The following is a 27830-nucleotide window of genomic DNA, read 5'->3' as shown; positions in this document are numbered from 1 at the left end:
GCCCAGGGGGCCGGGAGCTGGCGCCGCCTGCAGCATCTCCCTTCCTTCCTAGATAAGTACATGCAGGTGAACCACGCCCTGTTTTCCCTCAATGGGCGGACGGGCTACGTCCTGCAGCCAGAGGGCATGAGGGGGGAGAAGTACGACCCCATGCCTCCGGAGTCCCAGAGGAAGATCCGGATGACGCTGACCGTCAAGGTGAGCCCCTACCTCTTTCTGTCCCCAGGTAGCCGGGGCTCCCCTCCACAGATCCTCAGAGGAACCCTGCGACTTAAACCATCAACACCCGGAAGTGGTTAAGGATCTTTCCTAGAGTGTGGTGTAGACTCATTTGGGGGGAAGAGGGAAGGGAGAGGGCTCTACCCCTAACCCACGTAGGTCCCCACTCTTGTCGCTGGCGCTGAGGTCTGAATCTACCCCCCAGCGGGTGTCAGCACCTCGAGGCTTCGGCAGGGGCTCTGTGGTCCCAGCTGGGCCCCCCTGGCTGGGAGAAGGCAGAAATGAGGCAGGGGGAGTTGTCCTTTGGTCCCTCACCGAGGAGACGGCCTGCCCTTCTTTGGCCAGTTTCAGGGGTCAGAGCCTTTCATTTTTAAATTCATCCAACTTGGTGTTTTTGCTTCTCCAAAGTCTTTTGAAAACCATGCAAAGTAGAGAAGTGATGTTTCTGCTAAGATTAAGGAAATATTAAAGAAGTGCATGTAAGCAGTCTTCACATGAAGACCAGTCACCCACATGAAGACCAGTCACCCAAGGCCTCTCACTCCTCTGTGTCTGCCCACCTGGGCTGGGAGTGCTTGTCTACGCGCTCACCGAGGTGGCAGCCACCTCGGGGCCCGATGGCATGGGGGCTCAGGGCCTGGCTCTGTCCGCTGTAGCTTGGCCAACCTGGGGGGTCTCCTGGGTCATCCCACTCCACTCTCCACTTCCACAAAAGGGAACCATGAGGGGTTCCGCTTCACCAGGAATTAACCCTCCCAGCCACCCCTGAAGAAATTAAGGCTGGCTTTGAACTCAACACAGGCTGACTCGGAATCCAAACTCAACCCCAGGCTAGACCCCCCATGCCTGGTGGGTCATGCTCTTGGCAAGATGCAAGGGGATTCAGATATTGACCTTTGGTTTCCTAGGTTCTCGGTGCCCGCCATCTCCCCAAGCCTGGACGGAGCATCGCTTGTCCGTTTGTCGAGGTGGAAATATGTGGTGCCGAGTACGACAACAACAAGTTTAAGACAACAGTTGTGAGTAAGTTGCCCACGACTCTTCTTTTCACCCCCGGAGCGAGTTGAATTGTGTGGGGATTTTGCTGCTGTGTTGTTGCCTGGATCCCTGATTTCTCCTTCTTCTCTGCTGTGCTTCAGCTCAGGGGAGCACAGGGCCACTGTGTAAAATAGTGGGGCCCGTGCCCGGTGCAGGACGTCTCTGCTGCAGCTCACGCAGGTGCCCTAGGCGAGGCTCCCTCCCCGGGCATCACGTGCAAGGCTGACTGTCCCAGTGCGCCAGGCCCCAACCTGGTTTATCTGCTGTTGAGAGAGAGGCTGACCGCACCCAAGGTGTTCAGCCTAGCCTGGGTGATCTCCTCCCACAGGGGGCAGGAAGGACAAGAGAAATGCTTGTTCTAGGTGAAGCCGGGAAGAGACCCTGAGCTGGGGGCCTTTCAAGGCCCAGCATCACTGCCCCCAGGAAAAGGCAGTGGTGAACAACTCCAGTGCTGGCCAATTAACTGGGCAAGTCGGGTCTCTGGAGGGGAGTGGAAAGAGGAAAGGTACTGGGGGGCAGGTAGTCTCCTCTCCCTACTCACTGAGAGCCAGAGCTGCTGCAGCAGCTGTAGCAGAATTGCTTACTAGAAAAAAAAAATTAGGTTTTCTTAGCTCTTGGTATAGATGCACTTCATTTACATCATGTATAGATCAAGGTAAAAAGGGATCCACTGATAATTCATTTACTCAGTCTCTAATTTGGCTCCTGCAGTGTGTATTAAGACATCTAAACTGAAAGCAATTTGACTTGGGGCTCACTTCTGTTTCCCTCATGCCTCCTTGTGGAGCAGGCTAATTAGCAGATCAGGCATTCTGGGTAATTCAGAGGTTGGCCAGCTGGTCCCAAGAAGTGGTGATTTCCCCATTGCTTTGGCTTAACATGGACCTCAGTGGTATTTGGATCAGTGATGTTTGGGAATAGAGACTGAGACATTTGCCACACGGAGTCCCTGGAGAAGGGTGGGATCTTGGGACTGAAGGTTTTTGGCTGATAAAGCCAGCAATGCTTATAGGCATAGACTTGGCCTCAACAGTCAGCTTTGGCCTTTCCAAAGGGCATTCCTACAGGGGAATGTTTTCCCATACTGCTTTCCCATACTGCAGCACCCCCGGGGCCCCAGAGCACAGCATACTTGTTGGACTAGGCAGCTGGCCAGGGGTGAGTGCCCCCGCACTTTCTTGCTGCATGGGTCAAACTACAAAACTTAGCCACGTCCTGGTGCCGAGTGGCTTCTGCAGCTGATCATGCAACTAGAAGGCCAGGGTGGCTGCAGTGTGACTGCTGGGGACTACTTGTGCCAGGCTGGGGATTGGCTTCTTTGCTTACCACTCTATTTACTGCTTGCTCCAAACTGCTGGGTCCTGGGCCCCTCAGATGGGCCACAACCCATGGCATATGTAGCATCTGAACCCACCGAGTCACCCCAGAGGGCCTGGGTACAGGGTAACTGGCACCACTCTGCTGCTCGTTGTCCTGAGAGCAGGGAGCTTGTGGGCGGATGGCATCAGAGCTTGTCATCTGCTTCAGCATTCAGGGAGTGTGGCAGGCTCGCTCCTTCCTCCACGAGGCTGGGATTCTTCCCTGACAATTCTAGAACATGCTTCTGTTCCTACCTCTTCAGCAAACCTCCACCCACCCCCTTTATCTCAGATCAAGGGATGCAGCTCCCGGCTCCCTTCTCAAGAGCCTCTTCTCCTTTTAGCTCTTCCAAAAATCACTCCTTTTGCTCTACCATTCACCTCCCCTCCCTCCTCAGGGAGTCGAGACTGGAGATTTATAGAGGTAAAAGCCCTACTCAGGAGGGCTGGGCCTGCCACAGCAGCTTTACCGAGACTGCTTACTGGGAAAAACAGTTATTCAGATTTTCTTAGATCTTGGCATAGACGTATATTTATTTGCAAGGTTACTAACAGGGTTCAAAGCCAAAAGCTGCAGAGAGAGTTGTACCAGGAGGGGCAGGTCAAATGCAGCCTCTCACGAGCTCTGATCTCTTCCCAGATGACAATGGCTTAAGCCCTGTCTGGGCTGCAACACAGGAGAAGGTGACATTTGAAATTTATGACCCAAACCTCGCATTTCTGCGCTTCGTGGTATACGAGGAAGATATGTTCAGCGATCCCAACTTTCTGGCTCATGCCACTTACCCCATTAAAGGAATCAAGTCAGGTAAGAGGCCCTCTAATTATGATGCTCGATTTGAGTTAGCGTCATTCTTTGATGTACGCTGCTGGTTTTAAAAAAGAATTTTATTAAATCATCGCAAAACCTATTGGGTGGCTTGGAGAGCTGATTTGATATGTTCTATGAGCTGGCAAACCGACCGCCTGTCATTTAGCACGCTGTTGGAGGGAGAGGGTGAGACGGGATGCGGTGTGTTCCAAAATGCGGATGTCTGCCCGCAACGGTGGGTTAGGGTGGATGGTCAACTTGGAAGCACAGCACTGTGGTTTGTCCATTTTGGAATGTTAGGAGCTATCCCCAGGGCTGGGTCTGTTTTGAGCTCTTCTCCCTCCCTGGTTGGGAACATGGTATGGTGGGAGGGAAAGGCCTGATTTGCAATCTTGGGCTCCTCTCTCCTGAGTGATCTGGGGTAAGGGATGGTTGGATCCATTTCTTGGAACTGCTGAGATTTTCTTCCACACCACGCAAAACACAAACCCCTGCGTGGTTTGGGACCAGTTCTTAAGAGTCAAGACACCAAGCCCTGCTGAGTCCCCGGTGAGCCTGGAAGCCTCGCCCTGCTCCAGGGGAGGGGACGTGTAGGGCCCATGGCGCAGCGTGGCTTCTAGGGCCATTTATCAGAGTTGCTGCTTTGCAAACGTGGCTGTCCCCATGTTGATGTATTGTCTAGAACTTACTGTCCCACTGGACTTTGGTATGCTGCAGTCCGCTGGCTTGTGTATATAACGCTTGACAGATGGGCCCTGGCTAGATGCTGAATGCCCTGCTTCCCCTTCCTCAGCCTTTCTCTTGCATGAGGCACAGGACCACGGGTCCGTGTGGACTCTCACGGGGTCACTGTTCCCGTTTTCCTCAGGATCGTATTTTATTTACCTTCAAGACAAAAAACTCACTGTGGTTTTAGTTATTTATGTACAGTCTTTTCTCTTGACATTGTTTGGAAACCTTGGACTCAGTGGGGAGATGAACTAGGTCCTGTCTTCATTGTTTGTCTAAACTTGGAGCATGTCAGCCCTAAATCTCTCCCTTCTCAGCACCATCAATCTGACCACGTCCACCGCGGGCGCTGGCCCGATGCAGTTCCGTGAAAAACCTGGCCGGTCTTTGTGCTCTGCTCCTGCGGAAGCAACCTCTGAAAATGTCGAAGCCAGCTGCTTCCCTAGCACTTGCGAAATACCCATTTTCATCATTTTCCCTGTAAATGATGAGTGTCCCTTTGCAAGTCGCAGAGGCCCAGTACCCGGCACCCCCTCTTGGTTCACCTGGCTCAGCCCACTGTAAACTGCTTTAAAGCCGGCAATAAAGCAGCAGCTCCTTAAATCGTCATTTGCCTCTTAGATTAGCCAAGCAAGGAAGGCTTAGTTCATGACTCTACTTCTCCCAGTGCAGGAAGTGTGGTTTTTTTTGGTCAAGCATCTGTGTCCCAACAAAAAGATTCCTTTGTGTGGTGACTGTCAGCTGCGTCCTGACCCACCTTCCCTGGGGAACCCCCCCTCTCCCCCCCGCATGCACTGGAGTGCTGGACTGTTACCCCTTGAAAGATCATGGGCATTAGCTTTCTCCACAGCACCAAGACCAGAGCTGAGAACCCCGTTACTACTCACCAAATCAGGCTGACTCGCCTTGAAAATCCTGTGACTTAGCCTGGAGCATTAAAAAAAACAGAAAACGAAAGCTTAAGGATGATTTAAGAGAGGAGCCCTCCGCCACCCCAGACTGCAGTACTCCCAGCAGGAGCTTTATCTGCCTCTTTCCCGCTCTTAGCCATGCCTGGCACATACATATTCATGGCAGGAGTGGAAGCAAATGCACAATCCCTTTGTGAATAAGGCATGGGGCCTTGTGAACTCCGAGAGAAACTTTGCCTATTGTCATCAGGGATGTGCGTAAGCTTTTGAGCCAGCTGGAGCTCGGAAAGGAAAGCTGGGTTAGGTGCCTTCAGCTCTTCCTTTTAATCCCCCAGCAATTCTGTGAAAGAGGTTTTCTCATCTTCACTTTATAAATACAAGCACTCTCGGGCACCGGGGTGTTAGTTAACCCGCACAGGTCACACCCTGGTAAGACCAGAAGTGAATTCCAAGCCAGGAGTGTCTGACTTCCACCTGGCGTTCCTCCACTCTGCAGGCCACCTTCAGCGAGGACTGCCATGTCCCACAGGCGCTCGAAGCCGGAGCGCTGATCTGACTTGAAAAGATGTCTCTCTTTCCCTTTCCCCTGTGAAACAACCCAAAAAGACAAGAATAAAAAGAGATTGAACTCTGTTTATAGGAAAATTGGGAAGTACCTTTCATCCCTGTGGTGGTTTGGAGCTGTATACACCCCCAGGAAAACATGTTCTTAAGCTTAACCCATTCCTGTGAGTATGAACCCATTGTGCATATGCCCCTTTGATGAGTTACTTCAGTTAAGAAGTAGCCCATCTCAATCAGGATGGGTCTTAATCCTATTTCTGGAGTCCTTTAGAAGCAGAATGAAATTCAGACAAAGAGAGAGAAAGCCACAGAGGGAGCAGCGAAAGCTCAAAGTCAGCAAACCTGGAAGAGAAGGGAGAGGTCAGGAGAGGTTGCCATATGCATTGCCATGTGACCAAGGAACCAAGGATCGCTGGCAGCCAGCCTCAGAACACCAGCCTTTGGGAAAAAGCATCACCTGGATGACACCTTATTTGGACCTCTCTTAGCCTCAAAACCATGAGCCAATAAATTCCCATTGTTTAAGCCAACCCATTGCAGGGTATTTGCTTTAGCAGTGAAGAGACTGAAACAACCCCTACAGTATGCCTGAAGGGCTGGCTGTCCTGTGCAAAAAAAAAAAAAAAAAAAGTGGGGGCGGGGCAGGCAATAAGAGGAGGTACATGGTGCTGGAGACACTGGCAGAGTAGACAGAGTTCATTTCTCCAAATTAGGGAGCTCATGCCCAGTGTCAATGCCACCTTGCTTGGAACCAAGTGACTGGAGTGCATAGGCTCCCTGAGAGCCTCCAGTACACTCTGACAGTCTGTCAATGCCTAGACTTAAGGCTTCAACAACTTGAAATATGGTCCACAAGCCAGCTTGTTAGAGGTACAGAGAGTCTCAGATTTCACCCTAGACTTTCAAGTCAGAATCAGCATTTTAACAAGATCCACTGATGATTCACCTGTACCTTAAAGTTAGAGAAGCAGTGGTGTACACTGCAAGAATTCTATGGGTGTCCAGGCAACAAACAAACCAACAAAAATATCTAATCACTTATAAGGGGGAAATAGACCAGAAGACTTCTTCAGCAGTATTCAACAAGCAATGTCCCCAAAATCCTGTGGGAAAAGAGTGAGACCTGATTGGGAAGTGGATGGGGCTCAACTGATAGAGTATCTGCCTACCATATAGGAGGTCCAAGATTCGGTACCCAGGGCCTCCTGGCCCATGTGGTGAGATGGCTCACGTGCAGTCTTGCCGCACGCAAGGAGTGCCATGCCACACAGGTGCCCCATGTGCAAGGAGTGCATCCTGCAAGGATAGCTGCCCTGCACGAGAAAAGCGCAGCCCTCCCAGGAGTGGCACTGCACACATGGAGAGCTGACACACCAAGATGATGCAACAAAAGAGACACACTTCCTGGTGCCACCTGACAAGAATGCAAGTGGACACGGAAGAACACACAGCAAATTGACAGAGAGAGCAGACAGTGGGGCGGGGGGCAGAGGAAGGGGAGAGAAATAAATAAAAATTGTAATAAATTTTTAAAATAAGTGTGACCATAGAGTTTTATACCTAATTAAACTGTTAAGTATAAAATCAAAAAGGACAGGTGCATAATTCAGGGACTTTCTGTCCAATGAGCTTATTTTGAAGAAAATACAATGAGGACAAATGTAGCAAATGAAGACATTGTTGGAGAAGTTCAGGAAAAAGATGGTGAGCATTGGACCATTAGAAAAATGTGAATTTGTGCATTTCTTTGTATACAAATTTTCTATCAAAAGAGGAATAATGAGCTCTACTTAGTGAGGTACGTGCTAAAGTATTCCAAGAAAACTGTACTGGTGTCTTCATCTTACTTTGAAATATGTATGAAGAAGATAGATTGATGATGGATAGAGCTATGGAAAAATATGTGATCAAACCAGCATAGCAAAAGGCTAATGGTAGAATGTAGGTGATGGGTATACAAGTATTCATTGTAATATTCTTCTAGTTTTGCTCTATGTTTGAAACTTTTCATAAGAAAATACCAGAAAAACATAACTAAGCCTTCCTTCTTGGGAGAATTATGGTTACAAAACAGAATGCAAGTATTACACACTATGTCCATGTAGAAATAATAATACCACTTGCCCAAATAAGGAGAACTAAAGGGAGAAAAGGTAAGCATGCTGATTTCCTCATCATAAGCAGTGGAAAACGAGAATTTCTGTAGATATTTAAAGGGAATAAATCAACTAATAGGGTAAAAAATTCTCTAGGAGAAATACGAATACTAATTGAACAAGTTGAAACCTGAATGGCACAGGGCAGGAGGAAATTGTGGGAGTGGCCTAATTTGGGCATTGTTCCTGGTGGATAATCAGCAGACATGGTGTTGTTTTTAGTTTGCTAGACGGCAAAAATGCAATATCCTAGAAATGGGTCGACCTTTACAATGGGGGGTTAGTGTCTTATAAGCTTACAGTTTCAAGGCTGATAAAAATGTCCAAATCAAGGCATCCTCAGGTGATGCTTTCTCCCTGAAGACTGGCTGCCCACATCATGACTCCTCTGTCACATGGCAAGGCACATGGTGTCATCTGCTGGTCTCTCCCTTCTCTTCTGGTTTTTTTTTTTGCCTTCTCTCTCAGCTTTTGGAGGTTGCTCTCTTTCTGTCTCTCTCTGTATTCATCCTGTTTATAAAGGACATAAGAGGATTAAGACCCACCCTGGGCCACGCTTTAGTGAAGTAATCTCATCAAGAGGCCCTTAACTGAGGTAAACTAACGAAAAGGTCCCAGCTACAATAGGTTTATACCCACAGGAATGGGTTAGCTTTAAGAACATGATCTTCTCATGCCCATCCAGCTTCCGACCATCAACCATTATAAGTATAAATCAAAAGCTTTCAAGAAAACTTAGGGCCATATAGTAAATCTCCAAGATGCTGTGTTAAAGGGAAACTGTATGGTTCAGAATTTCTTAGGTAGGGTATTGTCGTTGGTGATGTGATAGAAATTCAAGCATATGCACAGACATCTCTGGAAAGCTCCCGTTTAACCATGGTTCCTTCTGGGATAGGGACCGTGTTCAGGTGGCCGTGAGGGAGACCGCCTTTTATGCTACTTAATTAAAACAAGCAAACAAACTAACCTGTGAGATGTGTTGCCTTAAACATTATGGGGCAAAAAAGTTTCAGCATTACCTCACCCCCAAATTAAAAAAACATTTAGATAACTGTTCAACACAGGTCCCGATTGTAAATAGGGAATGGCTTTCCAAGGCGGATGATCAATAATGCTATGAACTGCCAGCGGACAGCAAGCTCTCTTCCCAGTGGAAATCTTTAAAGATAAAACACACTGCTGTCCTGTGCTTTGTAAAGGCCTAAGTGGAGGAAACGGAGTGAATTTTCAGTACTCCTTTCAGTCTTTTTACTTGAGGAGTATTTAAGGAATTGAACCACAACTGCAATCCCTCTAAATTCAATGTGGAACATTCTGAGGGGTTTCATTTCTTCTCTTTCGAGTGAATCATTTTTGTTTCTAGATGGCAGGTGTTTTTACTTTGCTTCCTGGTATGGACCTACCAGTCAAGGCTGCATTCTCTAGCCCCTCTCCTGAACCACTAGGATGGGGCCTCTGTTTTCTAGAAAGTCAGCCCTGGCACGGGGCATTGACCTCTCTGCTCCTTGAACCTGACATGATTCCCGGGTAGTCCGAGGAATCTGAGGTGTGACCTTAATCACCTCCACATTTGTTTTTCCATTCTTGCTGCAGGATTTAGAGCTGTTCCTCTCAAGAATGGATACAGTGAAGACATTGAGCTGGCTTCCCTTCTGGTTTTCTGTGAGATGCGGCCAGTGCTGGTAAGTGTGACGGAACACCATTTGGAGTCCCCTGAGCTCTGCCTTGGGGGAGAGATGGGAGGTGGCCTATGAGGGTGGTTGGCTGGTAGACTTGACTGCTTTGAGAATTATCCAACCCAAGCATGAGACAGCCTAAAAGAAGATTCCCTTTCAGCTTCAGATTTTCCCGGAGGTCCTTGTCTTTTCCTCCAGCATTCTTTTTTGGAGACTGCTGTATGATTCTGTGAGTAGGCTGTGTAGTTGGGAAGGGTGAAGCTCCTTGGAAGTTCCTCCTCGTTTCATTTCAGCAAGAGCCAGCCAGATGATGCTTTCCTGGGTGAAGCTCATCCTTCCCAGGTGCTTTTCCCTGTCTACTGGTCCTTGGGAGTCCCTTCAGAGGTTCTGAGAGCATCCAGAGAGAGCCTGCCTTGGCCTCTCCCTGGGGAGAGACTTAACTTCCTCTCGTGGTTCCCTCTGTGCCTGGAGGAGCCTTCCTTCTTGGTCCTTTTAGTTTCCCAAGGTTCTGAAAACACTTAGGCTCCTCTTTGACTAACTAGTTTGGGTAGACTTGAGGGGAACAGTGACCTCACTGGGCTACGGAAGGATGAGGCAGGGTCCCTCAGGACGAAGGGTTAAGAAGGTGGCACCAAGCAACAGGTCGTTCAGTCTTGTGTTTAGTGGTAATAGATGGCAGCAGACTGTCTGCTTATTTGCTGTGATTCTTTTTTTTTTTAAAGCTTGATTGATTGATTGACTGATTTCTCCCCCCTCCCTCCATTTTCTACTCTCTGTGTCCATTCTCTGTGTGCTCTTCTGTGTCTGCTTGTATTCACGTTAGGTGGCTCCAGGAACTGATCCTGGGACCTTCTGGAGTGGGAGAGAGGCAAACATTCTCTTGCGCCACCTCAGCTCCCTGGTCTGCTGTGTCTCTTATTGTTTCTCCTCTCTGTCTCTTTTTGTTGCATTATCTTACTGCACCAGCTCTCAGCGTGGGCCAGGACTCCTGCGCAGGGCAGCCTTCTGCGTGGGGTAGCACTCCACGCGGGTCAGCACTCCACATGGGCCAGCTAACCACACAGGCCAGCTTGCCCTTACCAGGAGGCCCTGGGCATCAAACCCTGGACCTCCTATATGGTAGACGGGAGCTCACTTGCTTGAGCCACATCCACATCTCTGTTGTGATTCTTGAGCTTGAAAATCTTCATAGAGGCCTCTTCCAAAGAATCAAACCCCTCCATCGTTGTTTTTGTAATGTCTCATATGTGGCTAATAAAATTTCCCAATAACTTTCCATTCTCCTTCCCCCTACAACACCACACAGCTCTTCCTGGGTGGGTTGAGTTCTGTGGTCATCCCAGTTCTCTTGGTGTAACCTAGAAATTCGGGTTTGGGACCCAGAGGGCTGATTTGGGCTTGGTTGGTGCCCATGGACCCGTGTCTGGTTTTCTCATCCTGGTGGCTCTCTGGGTAGAGAAATCACAGCCTGCAATGCTGTTCCTCTGGTCATAAGAACTAAACAGTGATTTGGAAGCTCTTTTTTTGGCAGCTTCCAGGATATAGCCGAGAGCTTTCAAATGGGAGATGGTGGTGATGGGCATGCCTTTTAGCAGCCATAGCAATGGTTCTGCAGCAAAAACTCATGAACTTAGAGAAAAGAATTTTAGGCTTTTCTGCATCGCCATTTCCTTTACATCCAGTTTTAGCAAACTTGGTAGTTTTCCACCTCAAAGCATTTTAAAAGCATCAAAATGGAAGGAAGAGGGTGCAAAATAAGGAAAACAAAAACAGAAATGCAGTAAAAACTGGATGCAGAGACTTAGGCAGGGACCAGAGACAAATCGGGACCTCAGTAAAGACCAAGGGCATCATTTTTTGTTAGTGTAAAATAAGTTCACAGTGACTGAATTCTATCTGATAAGGAGATGGGTAATGGAAAGTTTTCCATTTTAAATGTTAGTGCTGTAGACTCTGTAAACATCAATGTAATGAATGTTCAGGTGAAAATTATAGCTTTCGCTTGAACTTTAATTATGGATCAAAAAATCACCTTTTATGATTTTTTCTGTGATAGAAACACTCTCACTTCCATGACAGTTCATATAAACTCCTCCCTTTACCAGGGTGGCTGAGTCAACCACCAAATCCTTGTAGAGCATGTCCAAGTGTTAAATTTCTTCTCTTTTAGAATGAATTAAGCATTTGCCAATTTGTCATTAATAAGACTGCCTAAAGTCTTTAGTAAATCCATTGAAAGATTGAAGCCAGAGTATATTATTTTGTATAATAGAAGTAAAAAAACACAACTATTGCCAGATTCTGTAGGAAGTATAGTTTTATAACCTGGGAGGAAGGGAGTAAATAAAGTTAGCATTTTGGCCTGTTGTCTCCCAGGCACCGTGTACTCTCTATATTGGTGGAATAATTGTTATACAAAATTGCATGTGTAAGTTTTTCTTTAAAGCAGGTGCTCCTCTCTGCCCCCCACGCCAGCTCTGGCACTGTTGACATACTGGATAGATACTCCTCTGTGGTGGGGGCCGTCCTGTGCACTGCAGGAATTTTAGTAGCATGCCTGGCTTCCACCCACTAGATGCCAGTAGCATCCTCCTGTCCTGACAACCGAAACTCTCCAGACAGGGCCAAATGTCCCCTGGGTGGCAAAATTGTCCTTGATGAGAAGCACTGCTATAAAGTATGATTCTAAGCACTTTTCCTACCATTGCATCATCTTCATTAGCACTTAAATGAACTGTGGACTTTGGCATCCAGTGGATCGACCCTAGATGAGTGTAGATGGAATCCACTTGCCAAGAAGGCAGTCACAAACATCTTCACGTGATTACCCATTTCCTTCTTTAATTCAGAATCATTTCCTTAGGATCGAGTCCCAGAAATGGAATTAGTAGGATTAATTTTGCAGGACCGGCAGTAAAATTGTAGCACCTGGGCCTGGAGCAAAAGACTTGAATACATAAGCCCGAAGATCCTCTGCTCAGTCAAGCTCACCCAAGGAGCTGGGCTTCGTCCATCTGTTGCCCGGGGAAAGGGAAACAGCACTTCCTCTGTGTACATAAAGCCCATCTGCAGATATAGCACAGAGAAGCGAAATAATGAAAGTGCTTTCAGATGGTGGAAGGGCAGCATTTGTCTAGACACCGCTCGGCGAAGCTGTCGTAAACAACCCGGAAACATGATAAATAATTTAAATGATTAGGTAGCACTGGCAGCAGAGATTAGTAGGTTTAAAAGAAAATTATGTTTACCCAGCTCTGACTTCCTTGATGAGGGCAGCTGGCTGCTTTGGCTGCTTGGGGGGATTCCTCTGGGGCCCGGGAGAGCGCGAGAGTGTGTGTGTGTTGGGGCAGGAGTGGGTGCGTGGCGTTCCAAATGGAAAGTCAGCTCTCCCAAATCTGCTTTCTCAAAGGGTTTTATTTTTTTATTTTTTATTTTTTTAATTTTTTTATTTTTTATTGACTTTGTAATAATATTACATTAAAAATATATATGTGAGGTCCCATTCAACCCCACCCCCCCACCCCCCCTCTCCCCCCCCCCCACCAACACTCGTTCCCATCATCATGACACATCCATTGGATTTGGTAAGTACATCTTTGGGCACCTCTGCACCTCATATACATTGGTTCACATCATGGCCCATACTCTCCTCTATTCCATCATGTAGGCCCTGTGAGGATTTACAATGTCCGGTGATTACCTCTGAAGCACCATCCAGGGCAGCTCCATGTCCCGAAGACGCCTCTCAAAGGGTTTTAATGGAGAAGTCGACTCTGTGTGAATTTCATTGCAGCTGCGGGTTCTCGAGACTTTCTGTAATCGCACATCTGTCACCTGGTTTTGAGCCACTGCAGGTCCTGCTGGGCATGCCGGCCCTACACTGCGGATGAGGCGTCCCCGTCAGAGCCAGGCTGGGCTGTGTTTGGCAGACCAGAGCTTCCTTCCTGGGTGCCCGGGGTTGAACTGGTTTTATTTAGCACCGTATCCTCTGGGGTGCCGAGGAACGACTCTGGTAAACAGCCTCAATAAATAAAGGGTTGTCTGAGCAAGTGATTGATCCGGTCAAAGGCTGAGATGGCGTTTACTCACACAACGTTTGCTGAGATAGTGTTTAAAGCCCCAGAAGACTGTCAGCAAGCACTTTAAGCTGCTTTTGGAGAAGCCAATTACACGTCAGAATTACTTTATCAATTTTCAGTCCTTTGTTTTCTTGGCTGTGTAATGGTTTGTAAAGAGTATTTTTTAAAACCATTTTATCACCTACTGTATTTCATTTGGAGTCCCCATAAACCATGCACACATAACCGCTGTTAGCCTTTTCTTTTTTTGCATGTGACATTTCTGTGGTTATCGGCCTATAATGCATATGAAATGTGTGCTCTTTTCCCACTTCACACGATCTGAAGCATTTCCCCCATGCTGTGCAATTGTCAAAGCAAACTCTTCGTTAGGTGGAGGCACCCCATTTCACTCAGCCATCCTCCCACCAGGAACAGTTGAGTTGTTTGCAGTTTTTTCCTTTATAAATAATGAAGGTCTTCATGTGAGTAACATTTTTTGATTAAATGTTACTTCCTGAGGCTAGGTATTTAGTAATGAAATAATAGATCAAAGAAGGGGGGAGATGATTTTGTTAATACATGTCAAGTTTTTCTCTGCAAGTAAATAGTTTCTTTTAAATTGATGTATTGCATCCAATCTTGCCATTAATTGAAAGGGGCTCTACTCAAATGACCCAAACTGATTTTGGAAAAAATTTGTGGGTGAAAGATGAGCAAGGGGGATTGAGACAAGTATGGCAGCTTGAATGTCATCCTAGTTGTCACTGCACGGCCAGCTGGTGTTGCCTGGACAGTGTATTGCCAGGATCTCCAGAGGACCGATGCTGGGATGGATGCTCCATGCTGGACTGGAGCCAAGGTACAAGGCTGGAAAGTCCAAGTGGCGGGACCAGCACGCCTTGGTTCAGTGTGAGTACCTTGAGCCCCTCCGCAGAAGGACTGCACGCAGCACACGTTTCTAGAGGCCTGGAGGATCAGGAGGGGGAGTCACACTCCGGCCGGGCCAGGCCTGGTTTTTGATGTGGGGGACATTTCTTGATACCTGTGGAGACCTAGAGACAAGGAAAAGGCCCAACCTGTACCTCAGCAGCTGGCTAAAGATTGTCCAGTTTATTCAGAAACTGCCATGCCTACCACTCAAGACCCTGACAATTTGATATGACCACGAAGCCAGTAAAACCATGAGCTCACAAAGAAAAAATTGATGCAGAGCAACAAGAGGAAGGCAGACCTGATGAATACCTGGTACAGGTGGCCGGCAGGTGCAGTAGAGCCTTTAGAAGCATTGCAGGAAAACCTTAATTCTTAAATCATATGAGCTTGCAAGGCTATCCAAGAAGAGCCCTGAAAAAGACTTTCTGGAACTCTTAAAAAGTCTGAGTTTTTGAATTTAAGAATTCGGTACATAATCCAAGAGAGCACCAGTCTCTGAGACTGAATTAGCAACATGGAAGAACACAGAAGAAATGTGCCACACTCCAGAGCAACCCCACCATGGGATGGAGGCCATCAAGGGAAGGACAGGCTTGCAGGGCGCGGGAAATAACCTAACCTGCAAACCCACTCAGAGGTACAAGAAGGAACCGATGGTGGAGAGCTAGCAACGACCCAGTTGCTGCAGGAAACGTTCCCTGATCGCCAGCTTGAGAGGGCTTCCTGCATCTCAGGTGGGCTGAGTGGAAAGCACACCCACACCCTGGCACATCTCTAGTCCTCCCTCACTAAGATTTAACAGTGGACTTGTCCTCTTCAGCGCTGGAAGTCAGGAGAAGCCGAGGCCACCTGCAGAAAAGCACAGCTGAGGGTCTGCAGCTCAAGCATTGTGTCACGGCAGTGGCAGGGCATCTGAGGCTACGCAAGGTTTCAGATCTGCCACGTATCCCACTTGAGGGACACTTAAAGAATTCACCTGAACCAATGGAAACTTTGATCAGAAGAGAAACTTCTAGATAGGGCAATGAAGAGGTGGAAACCAGTGAATAGTTCATTTTGCAGTGCAGTTACATTCGCAGGACGTTGACAGTGTGATGTAAGTGTTAAATAAGGATTCCTGAAACAGGAGAAATACCCTGTAATGAAATGTTCATAATCTTCTAGTGCTAAGAAAATGTCACCAAAACACAGGAGTTGAAAGGGAGTCAATTAAATGTGTCCTAAAGGTTGCAGCGCTGATGGCTGGGGGAATCAGTAGTTAAATAAAGCATCCTGCAGGGAGCTGGGAGTGGAGTGAATTCTGATATTTCGAAGAAAAAGGAATATGTAATTTTAATTGGGATTGTTAAAATTGAGGGTAACCACTGTACGAATTGAAAAACAGCAGAAATGAGGAGGAAAAGGAAGATAAAGAGAACCTTGAGCAAGAGAGAAAAATAAAATAAAAAGGATAAAAGCAGAAATAAAACAAAATAAAGTATATAGTAACCCAAATGTAATGGATATAACATATTTGATTTGGTAATTGGGTTGAATTCTTTTATTAGAAAAGAAATCCAACTGTGCAATGTTTACCAGAAATAAACTTGAAGGCAAGCTGTCTTTAAAAGGAAAACTTTCACACACTTTAGCTTGCTCAGCTCTGTTGAGCTATCCATGAGTCGGGCAGCATCCCATCCAGAAAGCAGAAGGGAGCGCCACGGGGGTGGGGTGGGGGGGGTGGGAGGGGTGGAAAGGGGGCCCTTGGAAAGGACAAGTGTGGAGGGAAGTTAGGAAATGTTCTGATGGGCTGGCTGATGAGTTTCCTTTTGACATACGGGTGTCTACAGAGTGGGGTGCTATCAGAGGAGCTCTCTGCTGGAGGGAGACTGGTTTACTTATCAGGGGATGTTTCCATTTTCTTGGAAAGCCCCTGTAGGTCAACTGTTTTTGTTTTCTGGAAAATCCTTTCTCTGAAAGGGTTCTCTCCTGGCAACGCCCAACACAGGCGGCCATTTTATTTACTTAACACGATTACATTATCAAGAAAGGCAAATAACAAGAATGGAAGAGTTATGGAGGAAAATCGGGAAGGAAAAGTTGAACAATATGTAATGACAAAACGTTTGGTTTACGAAAGGGATATAAGTCATAGGTGTTTAATTAGGAAGCAGCATAGTACTTAAATACATAAAACAGAAGCTGCCATCAATGCAAAGGCAACTTCATAGAAAAAAATATCAGAATTTGCAAGATCTAGTGTGCAAAAAAACCCCAACAAGAATAGAAGATCAAAATAATGATTAACAAATCTGATTTAAGAGATACCCAACCTCATCTCTTACGAGTGGATAATATACACGGTTTTCTTCTGGTGCTCCTCAGAATTTTTAAAAGTTGGTTGTATATTTCATAAATTGTTATTTGGATATAACCTGATAAAATTTGAAATAGATCATAAAAAGATGGCAAAATGGTCACTATTTGAAAATAAGAATTTCCTAGATAAAAAAAATAAAACAAGTTATCTAGAAATTAGTAAAACCTATAAGTCATTACTATATTTAGAAGAAATAAAAAAGTTTGCCTTAAATCTTTACAGAACAAAGTCCAAAAACATGCACTGTCTTCATCTTAAGAAATTTTTAAAAAATCAATAAAATAAACAAGTAGAAAACAGGAACAAAATAGAGATAAAAGCCAGTCGAATGAAATGCAAAACAAAAATAGAAAAAAAATGCTGGTTCACTGACAAGAGCCATTAAATAAACTTTTTGTATACTTAAAGGAACACAGTGAAAGCAAAAGCATTCAAAGTAAATATGGAAAAGGAGGCTGAACCTCAAATAAGGAGAGGGACTTTATGCCAATAAATTAGAAAACGGATGACTGTTTCTAAATTTTCAGATGCTTCTTGAAACAATTTTAGCCCATTTGTGTTTTTCAAGACAAAGTCCTCCAGAGGAATAAAGATAAAACATCATCAGATAAAAACAGGTCGAAGTCTGAGAACAGGGTGGGGGCATACCCAAAAGGGTCAACCCGAAAGAGCTCCCAGGGGCCAGGACTGGAACATCCTCAATAAAACAAAGGCCGGCGACCTTGAATTAGAGTCCAGAGAATAAACTAAATGCCCATGGGTCCGTGAATGAAGCAATTGATAAATAAACAAGGGAGAAGAGACAGCTATTCCATGGGAGCATTCCTGTTTAATACTCGGGAAAGGAGTGAGGGAATTAGAAAATCAACACTGAAAACCACAGTAATAATTGCTGCAGGCAAGGTTTGTCAATGGATGCTAAAAGTAGAGGTGAAAGTTTGAGGAGAAAAAGGATATTTGCATAGTATCAAAGTGTCTTCCTCAAAGGAAGGTATTAATTCACAGTGGATAAACCAGGCAGACACCCCCTAAATCAGGAGTTCTTAACCTTTTTTGTTCCGTGGACCCCTTTGCCAGTCAGGTGAAATGAATCCTAATGTAATATATTTATGACATACATTCATACATGAAGGATATGCTAGATTTCAGTGAGAGGTCAGAGGACCCCTGGTTATGAACCCCTACCCTAAATCAAGGTTAATATCAGCAGTGACAAGACATGCTCTGGTATGGGACAAAAAGTCAACATCACTTCTGTGGCATTCTTTCTGAAACACATAACCTCAAAAAGAATCTCAAATACCAACCTCAAATCGAGGGACCATCTGCAAGATAGCGGACCCTCTTCAGAAGGTTGTTTTGAAAAAGTAAGGGAGGACCAAGGAAACGTCACAGATTAAAGGAATCCAAGGAAAAATGACAACTAAATGCAGCATGGAGACCTGGCTTGGAACTTGAAACAGAAAGAGGACAGTAGTGGTGAAATCTGAATAAACTCTGTAGTTAAAAGGATTGCACCAATATTAATTGATTTTGACTAGTGTACTTTGGTTGTGCAAGATGTGAACACTGGGGAAACTGGTGGTAAAGGGTACATGGAAACGCTCTACTATCACTGCAGCTTTTCTGCAAGTTTAAATTTATTCCAATATATTAAAAAAAGAAAGAAAAAAGGCATCCATAAGGGAAAAATAAACCCAAACAGAAAAAAAATATTAAAGGTAGAGAACGCCATAAAGGTTTTGTTACAGCCAGGTAAAACTCATTACTAACGATTTCCTCCATGAGTTCAAGGATCTTAAAAATGCTTCTAAAGCAAGGGATTAAAGAAGAAATAAAGATTTAACTGGGAATAATAATTATATAATAATACAAATGTAAATTCATAATTCTCCTTGGAGAGGATAAGAGGGTATGTGGGGGAAATATCCAAGACATTCTTTTCTGAAGATAATACCTAAAACTGCAAAATCAAGAACTTGCAGTCTAAGCAGTTTTTTGAACTGTGAAATTAATCATGAAAACAAACAGCTATTGACTTTGGGTAGGAGGGATAATATAGGGTGGACGAGGGGTAGGGGATGGTGAGCAAGGAGACTACTGTTTTGTAATAATCCTTATAGACTTATTGAGTCTTTAAACTCTGTGCATATATAAGTAATAAAAACAAAGTTAAAAATGAGAACACGTCCACATGAAAACATGCATATGAATGTTTAGAGCAGCATTATTCATAGTAGCCCCAAAGGGGAGACAACCTAAATGTCCATCAACTGGCAAATGGATAAACAAAATGCAATATATTCATACAACAGAATATTATTCAGTTATTAAAAGAAATGAAGTACTGATAAATGCTACAACATGGATAGACCTTGAAAACATCTTGCTAAGAGAAAGAAGCCACATATAAAAGATCACAAAATGTATGATTGTATTCATATGAAATGCCCAGGACAGGCAAATCTTTAGACACAGAAAGATTTAGTTTTAGTGGTTGTCGGGAAAAGCAAGTGTTGGGGGTAAATAGCTAAAGGGTACAAGATTTTTTTCCCAAGTGATGAAAATGTTCTAAAATTGATGGTGGTCTTGATTGCACAACTCTGTAAATACACTAAAAGCCTTTGAAATGGGATGAATTGTACGGCATGTGAATTATATCTCAATGAAGCTAGCAAACCTGGAAAATTAGATTTTTTAAAAAATTAACTTATTGAAGTATATCACTCATACATAAACATACATTAACTATACGCGTATAGTAATAATTGTGAACTTACAAAACAAACATATTTAACATCACACAGGTCTCCCATACTCACCCTACCACCAATAACATGCATTGTTGTTAAACCTTTTTAACTAATGATTAAAGAGCATTTTTAACAATGATTAAAGAGCATAACCAAAGTATTTCCCCCAACCAAACCTATTATCATTGTCTTTATATCATTTATATATGAACATACATAAACAATTAAGTGTATTGTAAAAGTTGTGAACTTATAAAGCAAACATGCATAACATCATACAGGGGTCCCTCCACCAACACCTTGCATTGTTTTGAGACATTTGTTACGAATTAGGGAAGAATATTGTCAAAATACTACTACTAATCATAGACATTATCTTACATTTGGTGTGTTTTTCCTCCAACCCACCCTGTTATTATTTTTTAAGACGGAAGTTGTAAATTTATAAAACAATTATGCACATGTGCAGAATTTCCAAACAACACCCCTCCATCAATACCAAACTTTGGTGGAACATTTGCTACAGATAAGATAATATCATCTGATTGTTATTATGTCCATAGTGCACATTTGGCTCACATTTTCCAAACTGCATTATCAACACAGTACATCTTTCGCATAGATGCAAGAAAATTATATTATTACTACTAACCACAGTCCATAGGTCACTCCAGCTGTATTTTTCCCATGCTTCTTCACATTCCCAACACCTTGCAGTAGTGATATACATTTGCTCTGGCTCACAAAGGACACTCTTGCATCTGTACCATCAACCACAATTCTCACCCACCTCTTGGTTTGCTGTGCTATTCAGTTCCTAGATGATTATCTAGAGTCCTGTCAGTTGGCATTTACATACCTAGACTACCATTTTCAGTCACATCCCCATTTATAAACTAGCTGTTACTGTGTGCTACCATCCACTCTACACATTCCCACACTTTTACAGTAAAGCTAACTGAAACGTCTTAACATACATTAAGCATCAGTAGTCCGCTCAGTCCTCCTCTTATCTCCTTTAAGAATCCACCACCTACCACCAGGTCTTGAAGATATTTTCCTATGATGTCTTCTAGAAATTTTATGGTTGTTGCTTTTATTTTTAGGTTTTTGATCTATTTTGAGTTAATTTTTGGATAAGGTGTTAGATAGGGGTCCTCTTTCCTTCTTTCAGCTATGGATATCCAATTCTTCAGCACAATTTGTTGAGTGGACTTTTCTGCCCGAGCTGTGTGAGTTTAACAGGCTAGTGAAAAATCACTTGACCATACACTTGAGGGTCTGTTTCTGAACGATAAATTTGGTTCCATTGGTCTATTGTGTCTATCTTTAGGCCAGTGCCATGCTGTTTTTACCACTATAGCTAGATAATATGATTTAAAGTCTGGAGATGAGGGTTTGCTTTTCCTTTCAGAGGCTATTTCTTCAAGGTCACCAGTCTTTTTCTTCTGCCTCCTCAAATCTGCTATTATATGACTCCAGTGTTTTAAAAATTTCATTTATTGCACCTTTCATTCCCATAAGATCTATTTTTCTACATATGCTTTCAAATTCTTTAAGTTCATCCAATGTTGTCTTAATATCTGTAATCTCTGTAGCCATCTCATTGAGTTTATTAGGGGATTTGTTTGAATATCTATGAGTATTGTCTCAACTCTTTTATGTCATCTGGAGGCTTTTCTTGTTCCTTTAACTGGGCCATAGCTTCCTGTTTCCTTTTTTTAAAAAAGATTATTTATTTATTTATTTATCCCCCCCACACACACAGCTTGTTCCTTACTTTGCTATCTCTTTTCCGTGTCTGTTTGCTGCCTGTTTTTTCTGTATTTGCCTGTCTCCCTTTTGCTGTGTCATCTTGCTGTGCCAGCTCTCCATGGTGCACAGGTCATCAGCTCTCCATGGCATGCGGGCCAGCTTGCCTTCACAAGGAGGCCCTGGGATATGAACCCAGGGCCTCCCATATGGTAGATGGGAACCCAACTGATTGAGCCACAGCTGCTTCCCCAGCTTCCTGTTTCTTGGTATGGATTGTAATTTTTTGTTGGTGTCTTCACATCTGGCTCACTAGAGTATTTATTCTGGATGCAGTTTTTCCCTTTAATTTAGGGCTTCCTGCCCTTTCCTCTTGCTGATTGGGCAGTAGGAACCAATTATGCAGTTGGTGCCATAGGTTGTGGAGGCTCAAGCTGCCCTCATTGCACCAGGGACCATTGAAGCTTCTTCCAACTTTCTCCTTTGCCAGAGGTAGGGACAGAGTCACAGCTGTGTGGAATAATCCAAGTTGTACAGGCCTAGACTGTGATTACCTAGAATGACTGATGAAGCTTCACGTCTCTTTCTCCCCTCCCTGGGGTGGGGATGGAGCTGCAGGTGCGGCCAGCAGTCTATGCAGTGTGGGTCCAAGATGACTGCAGTTGCCCCGGTAGACTTCCAATTTTCCATCTGTGCCAGCCAAAGTCACCAGCAGTTATCTGGATAGGCTGGTACAGGGCCCTCCAGCCTCCTTCCTGCCAGAGGAGGGGCTGAAACCTAGTCTAGGGCTGCAGGCCAATCTGGGTGAAAGAAACCAGTTCCTCCCGTCACTGTGATTTTCAGTCCTGTATTCCGCTCAGGCTGGGGGCAGATCAAAATGGTGGCCATTGGCCTCTTTCTGACTTGGGCAGATTCACACCCTAGCTGTTCCCAGCGTTATATGTTAGCCAGCCAAGTCTCCCAAGCAGTAGCTGAAATCGACAGCCAAACCATCTCCAACTCCCCTATTTTTGGGAAATGGAGCTTCCAGTTCCAGCCACAGAATAGTTCCTGGGGCAGCTGGTGCCTCCAGAGTAGGATAATCACTGACCTCCACAGCTTGGTTGGCAACTTCCCAGAGAGGCTGGCGCAGGTCCCCGCAGCTTCCTCTCTGCTGGAGATGGAGCTGGGCCCTAGGCTGCAATCTGACCTGGATGGAAAGAAGCCAGTCCCCACCAGCACAGGGATCCTCAGTCAACCCTGTTGCCCCTCGTGCCGGCACGGCATTAAGATGGCAGCTCCCAGCCTCTTTCTGACTTGGACAGGCTCAAACTCTAGCTGTTCTCAGGATTATACTTTAGCCCACTGAATCTACTCATCAGTAGCTGAAATTGGTGCCTAACCGCCTTCTTCCCCCTTTTCTGGGAAGTGGAGCTTTCAATTCCAGCTGTGGAACAGCTCCCAAGGCAGCTTGTGCCTCCAGTGGAGGATGGGCACCAGCCTCCAGGGTGTGGGGTGCTCTACTCAGGAGTCTTCTCTGCAGATGGGCAGTCTTCTCCTTCCACTCCTTCAAGGATATTGCAGGATGCTCTTCTGGTCTCCTGGAGCCCCCAAACAGGTGCTCCAGCTAGCTCCAGAGATCTCTGGGTGTTTACTACCTGCCCTGGAGCAGGAGCTGACTCTAGGAGCACCTTACTCTGCCGCTATCTTGCTGGCTCCTGGAAAATTAGATTTTAAAATGTTATTGGGAGTAGATGATGCAGTGGTGGGAAGCAAATGACTTGTGCAAGGACATCTGTTCTGAAGTCGAGAAGGGAAGTGGGGCAGTAGCTGGAGGGGGACATGGAGCGAAGGGAGATCTTTTAGAAAATGAGCCTGTAGGCTGCTCTTGGACTTAGAATACTTAGAAAAGAAGGGAAAGGAAAGGTGCAGAGAAGAGGAATGGTGGTGGGCCAGCTGGAAAGAAGGGTGACTCAGTCCACGTGCGCAGACGGGCAGATTTGGTGGTGGGAAAATAAGATTTCTCATCAGTGTATGTTCTCCTCGAACTGCTTCTCCTTTCTATGTGAAGCCATGAGCAAGGCCATCAGCTAGGAGTGGGAGGTTTGAGGAGACAAGGATTGTGACGCTGTCATCTTTAGAGCATGGACAAAAGGGTTTGAGAGAAAGAACAGTGCTCTTTAATGTGCTTCTGTAAGCTATGTGTTCATATTTAATTTAGGATTTTTGCACTGGTATTCTTTGGGAGTTTGGTCTACAGTTTTTGTCAGGTTTTGTTGTGCTGGCTTCATAAAAATTACTTGGAAGCCTTCTTTCTTTCTTAGGGCTATGGAACATTTTGAACAGAATTGGCATTATCTGCTTCCCAAAGCTAACAGATGTTAGATAGCATCTGTGAAAATTTTGGGGCCTAGTTGTAACACGTTTCTCATTTTCTTCAAGGATAAAATTAGTCTCTTCACTTTTTCCTGTCTTCGGGGTCATTTCCAAAATAGGAAATGTGTCTGTGTGTGTATATGAGATATAATATCCTTATTATAGTATATATGTACATATATTCATTTTTAAATTATCACCTTGGCTTTTACTTATTTCACAGGGTTTAGCAAGGCAGCAGTCCTTTTCGTTTCTACTTACCTATAGTTGTATTCTCATTTTCATGTCTTATTTGGGTATTTGTGCCCATCCACGTTTCCAGATTAAATTAGATAATAGATTATCTACTTAATTGTTTCTGTGCTTTTCCCCACAAACCCAGCTTTTGCATTTATTTTATATTTTGGCTGTTTTCTCCTTCATTCACTTCTACATTTATCTTTACTGTGTCAATCTTCTGTCCTTAGGCCACTGCTGTTCTTTTTTAACTCCTTATACTTGAATACTTAATTATTTCATTTCATTTCATTGCTAATGCAGTGGGGACTGGAGTGCGTGGACCAGATGGTTTAGAACTAGGGCGGCGGTGGGCCTTCGGAAGCACCTTTGGCTGGGGGCGGGAGGGGGTAGGTGGCAAGTTCCCAGGAGCCCAGGCCAGTGGTCAGCCACTTGCTTGAGGGGATGGGAAAAAGCAGACCAAGGCCAGGCCAGGCCATGTATTATTCCTGGGAACCTAGAGCCACCTATGTGACACTTTGCTGGCCCTTCCCTCCGGAGTTGCCCTAGTTACAGGGTTCAGATAGCCAAATACAGAGTTACAGGGAGGGAACACTTCCCTTTCAAGATAAGCCTGCAAATTCAAACTTTACAGCACAGGAGGAAAATAATGCAAGAAAGCAACAAATGTAAAAATAAGAGATTTTACTCCAGTGAATCCGAAAATAACTTTGAAATAAGTATTTTTTAAGTTTTGTTTGTTTTCAAGAGAGAATCCAAAAAAAATAACATACACTTGAAAAAGAACGAGCCTTTTTGCTCTTAATGAAGAGTGAAAGAACCAATTAGAAATACTGGAAATAAAACCCGAAAATTCTTAAGAAAAAAAAATTTAAATCTTAGTGAATAGAAAATTTTAGAATGGATATAAAGAAGGAAATAGTAAATTCGGAGAGTGTGCTGGGAAATTTGCCTTGAACGCACCATGATAGGATAAACATAAAAGAAGTCACTGAAGACACACAGGTCCTGAGAATATAAGCAGAGCAGTATAAAGAAGTACAAATCCATACATCAGATTGAATTGGCAGAATCTCAGGATAAAGAAAAAACTAATACAACAAAAATGAAGAAAAGCCAGATTACCTACGAAGAACTGACTGACCGTGGAACATCTACAGATATAGCAGCCTAAAGACTAAGGGATAATACCTTCAAAATGCTCAAGACACACAGCTCTAAGTTTAGACATTCTATTCCTAATAAACCATCGTTCAAGAGTGAGGGCAGAAGGGAAGGTATTTTTCAGGCATACAAAGGGGACAGATAATTTAGTGCTCGTGGAACTTTTCTAAAAGAACTACCAGCATGCTTATGTAAGCAAGAAGGTGTTGGTGCAAGAAGCAATGGTGAGTAAAGCAATCAGTAAAATATATTAGAAAATAGAAATAACTGTAGACTTGGGAAAGAAGAGCAATATGAATATGTACATGAAACTCAGACTGAAAAACTTCCAGGAAGTGATTATCCCAAAATCCTAAGTGGGAAGGAGGGGACCTTGATTGGGAGGGCCCCAGGGTGACCTACCGACCGCTCGTGACAAGGCTGTAGTGCTTGACTTGGGTGGTGGATCCATACCTGTTTGCTTTATGGTTACTCATTAATCACACATATATTTTATGTGCCTTCCTGAATGTGTATCTCATTTAAACTATATAGGCTATAAATGCTTTGGGGTTCAGAAAAAGGAGAAACAGCCCTGTAATTATAGAAGCATTAGGGAAGAGGTCCATTTTGAACTTGAACCTGAAGATGAATTAGTCACTGCATCTATGAAGTCCAAAGGAGAAGGTGAAAAGCGAGCGTTAGTGGTCAGGCTGAGTAGGGGTTCTGTTCAGTTTTGCTTTATTCTTGAGAGGAAGGAGAAAGCTGGTCTCCATCAGGAAGGGCATAAATTAACTGACTCCCTGAGTAGCCATTCTTCACATGTAGCAAGTGATCTTTCAAAAACCTAAGTGAGGCAGAATGTCCTCCTTCCCTCCTGACAAGGAGCTCGCCCACCCTGATGGATTATTTCCCTTAGCGTAACGAGGAATATTTGGCTCACAGGACTGCGTGGCTACGGACTAGGTCTTGTATCAGTCCCGGCTGAATCCAGGGTAGGCTCAGTGGCTCTATTTTGATTTCCTTCTTTTGATTTCCTTCCCTGGCCGACCTTCTCTACCTGATAGCCGAAGGACCACTGCAGAACCACCAGCAATGCGAAACATGCCTCTCTTCCTTAGTCTAAGCCCCAGGAAAAGACACCATCTTTTTTCTGAGTGCTCCAGTGACAGCCCGGTGATGATCTCGTTGGACTGGCTTGGTCACGTGCCTGGCGGGGGTGTGTGTGTGTGGGGGGGATGGCACTGTTCCTGGCCAACCTGTCACAGCCCATCCCCAGAGGTGTGAGCTGTGTCACCTCAGCTTTTTTTTTTTTGTAACAGCTTTATTGAAATATAATTCACATACCACATAATTCATGCATTTAAAGAGCATGCTATTCAGTGGTTTGCAGTGTATTTATGGAGTGTGCGCACTCACCACCATCAACAGGACAACATTTTCATTGGCCCCAAAGGAAACCCCAGACCCATTAGCTGTCACGCTTCATCTCCAGCCCCAGTGCTCTCCCCCGCCCCTGGCGACCACTAATCCACTTTCTGTCTCCATGGATTTGCCTCTTCTGGGCATTTCATATTAGTGGCATCATATAATATTCACTGAGCACGTGTTCAAGGTTCATCCAAGTAGTAGCTGTTACCTTGGCTTTTAAGACCCCTAGTAGACCCTAAGTGATCTGGCTCCTGCTTGCAGTTCTGTCCTTATATTAAGCCGCTGCTTCCCCATCTGCTGTGGCCCACTGCTTAGAGCCGCTGCATTTGGAAAAGGGCCAGAAGGTGATGTAAGCCAATGAAAACACATTGGGACCAATGGGCAATGGGTTTGTTTTTGTTTCACAATAAAGCCAATGCTATGAAGAACACATTTTATAAATTTCTTGCTTCCAGTGAATAAATAATTGTGAGTTTAATCTTGGTTTAAAATAGATCCTGAATTTCCTAGGATAGTCCCAGTTGTAACACATCTGTCCTGTGCAATTAGTCACCAAGAACCATCTGGTTTTCCTCCAAAAGACCATCCTTTTACTCCTCTGCCCCTTTGCAAATGGTCAGAATAACCTTCACCAACACCCGCCCCCAGACTCCTTTGTCACAGGGCCCGTTATCCTGGGGGAGGGTCTGCCCGTGCTCCCTCAGGCGCCTGCAGAGGGGGTCTTGTGCCCAGGCCCCAGTGACCCCATTGCTGTGCTCTGCTCCCCAGGAGAGCGAGGAGGAGCTTTACTCCTCCTGCCGCCAGCTGCGCAGACGGCAGGAGGAGCTGAACAACCAGCTTTTTCTATATGACACGCACCAGAACTTGCGCAATGCCAACCGGGATGCCCTCGTCAGAGAGTTCAATGTCAACGAGAACCAGCTCCAGCTGTGCCAGGAGAAGTGCAACCGGAGGTGGGCCAGCCTCTCCTCCACCCGCAGATCCTCCTGGGGGTGGGGGGCTTGCTCCTTCAAGTGCATCGAGCACAGTGACCTTGGGGCCCTGGGGCTAGCCTTCTGGAAGGCCCCCTATGTTGCTTTCTTAGGAAATCCTTTGACTGGTACCCTTGACTCTAGTTCCCTTTAATCTGTATATTCACGTACAGTAATAGCTAAAGATCGGCAGCAACTCCAAGTAGAACTGTCATCTCTAGAAGGACAGAAAATAAATGATGACTACTGCCTTCAAACAAGCCCCACTTAGGTTCCTGAGAATGTGCTTGTCCGGCCATTCTAAGTTTGGGCAGAATCACCCCAGAAGTGGTGCTTCAGGCATGTCGTGGAACTCCTAGTGTCTGGCAAT

At 45.0% G+C, this 27830-nt stretch overlaps 1 protein-coding gene and 1 long non-coding RNA gene across 2 annotated transcripts in view; one reads left to right on the top strand and one right to left on the bottom strand.

Annotated features, from left to right (window-relative positions):
* Positions 1-27830, top strand: part of PLCG2 (phospholipase C gamma 2) — a 169759-nt gene that overhangs the window by 137682 nt on the left and 4247 nt on the right. Inside the window, exons 28-32 of the mRNA XM_004468949.3 lie at positions 53-198; positions 1128-1242; positions 3256-3423; positions 9383-9471; positions 27258-27442. Coding sequence (XP_004469006.2) covers positions 53-198; positions 1128-1242; positions 3256-3423; positions 9383-9471; positions 27258-27442 — 703 coding nt within the window. The remainder of the gene's footprint in view (positions 1-52; positions 199-1127; positions 1243-3255; positions 3424-9382; positions 9472-27257; positions 27443-27830) is intronic.
* On the bottom strand, positions 11765-14348 carry LOC131274292 (uncharacterized). Its single transcript, XR_009181498.2, has 2 exons — positions 13166-14348; positions 11765-12531 (listed from the first exon to the last, which is right to left on the bottom strand). It is a non-coding gene; the product is annotated as an uncharacterized lncRNA (long non-coding RNA).

The sequence above is a fragment of the Dasypus novemcinctus genome, chromosome 18 (genome assembly GCF_030445035.2).
Source record: "Dasypus novemcinctus isolate mDasNov1 chromosome 18, mDasNov1.1.hap2, whole genome shotgun sequence".
NCBI classification, from domain to species: domain Eukaryota; kingdom Metazoa; phylum Chordata; class Mammalia; order Cingulata; family Dasypodidae; genus Dasypus; species Dasypus novemcinctus.
Note: the sequence above shows the minus strand (reverse complement) of the source record. Positions and strands in the feature narration are given on the sequence as shown.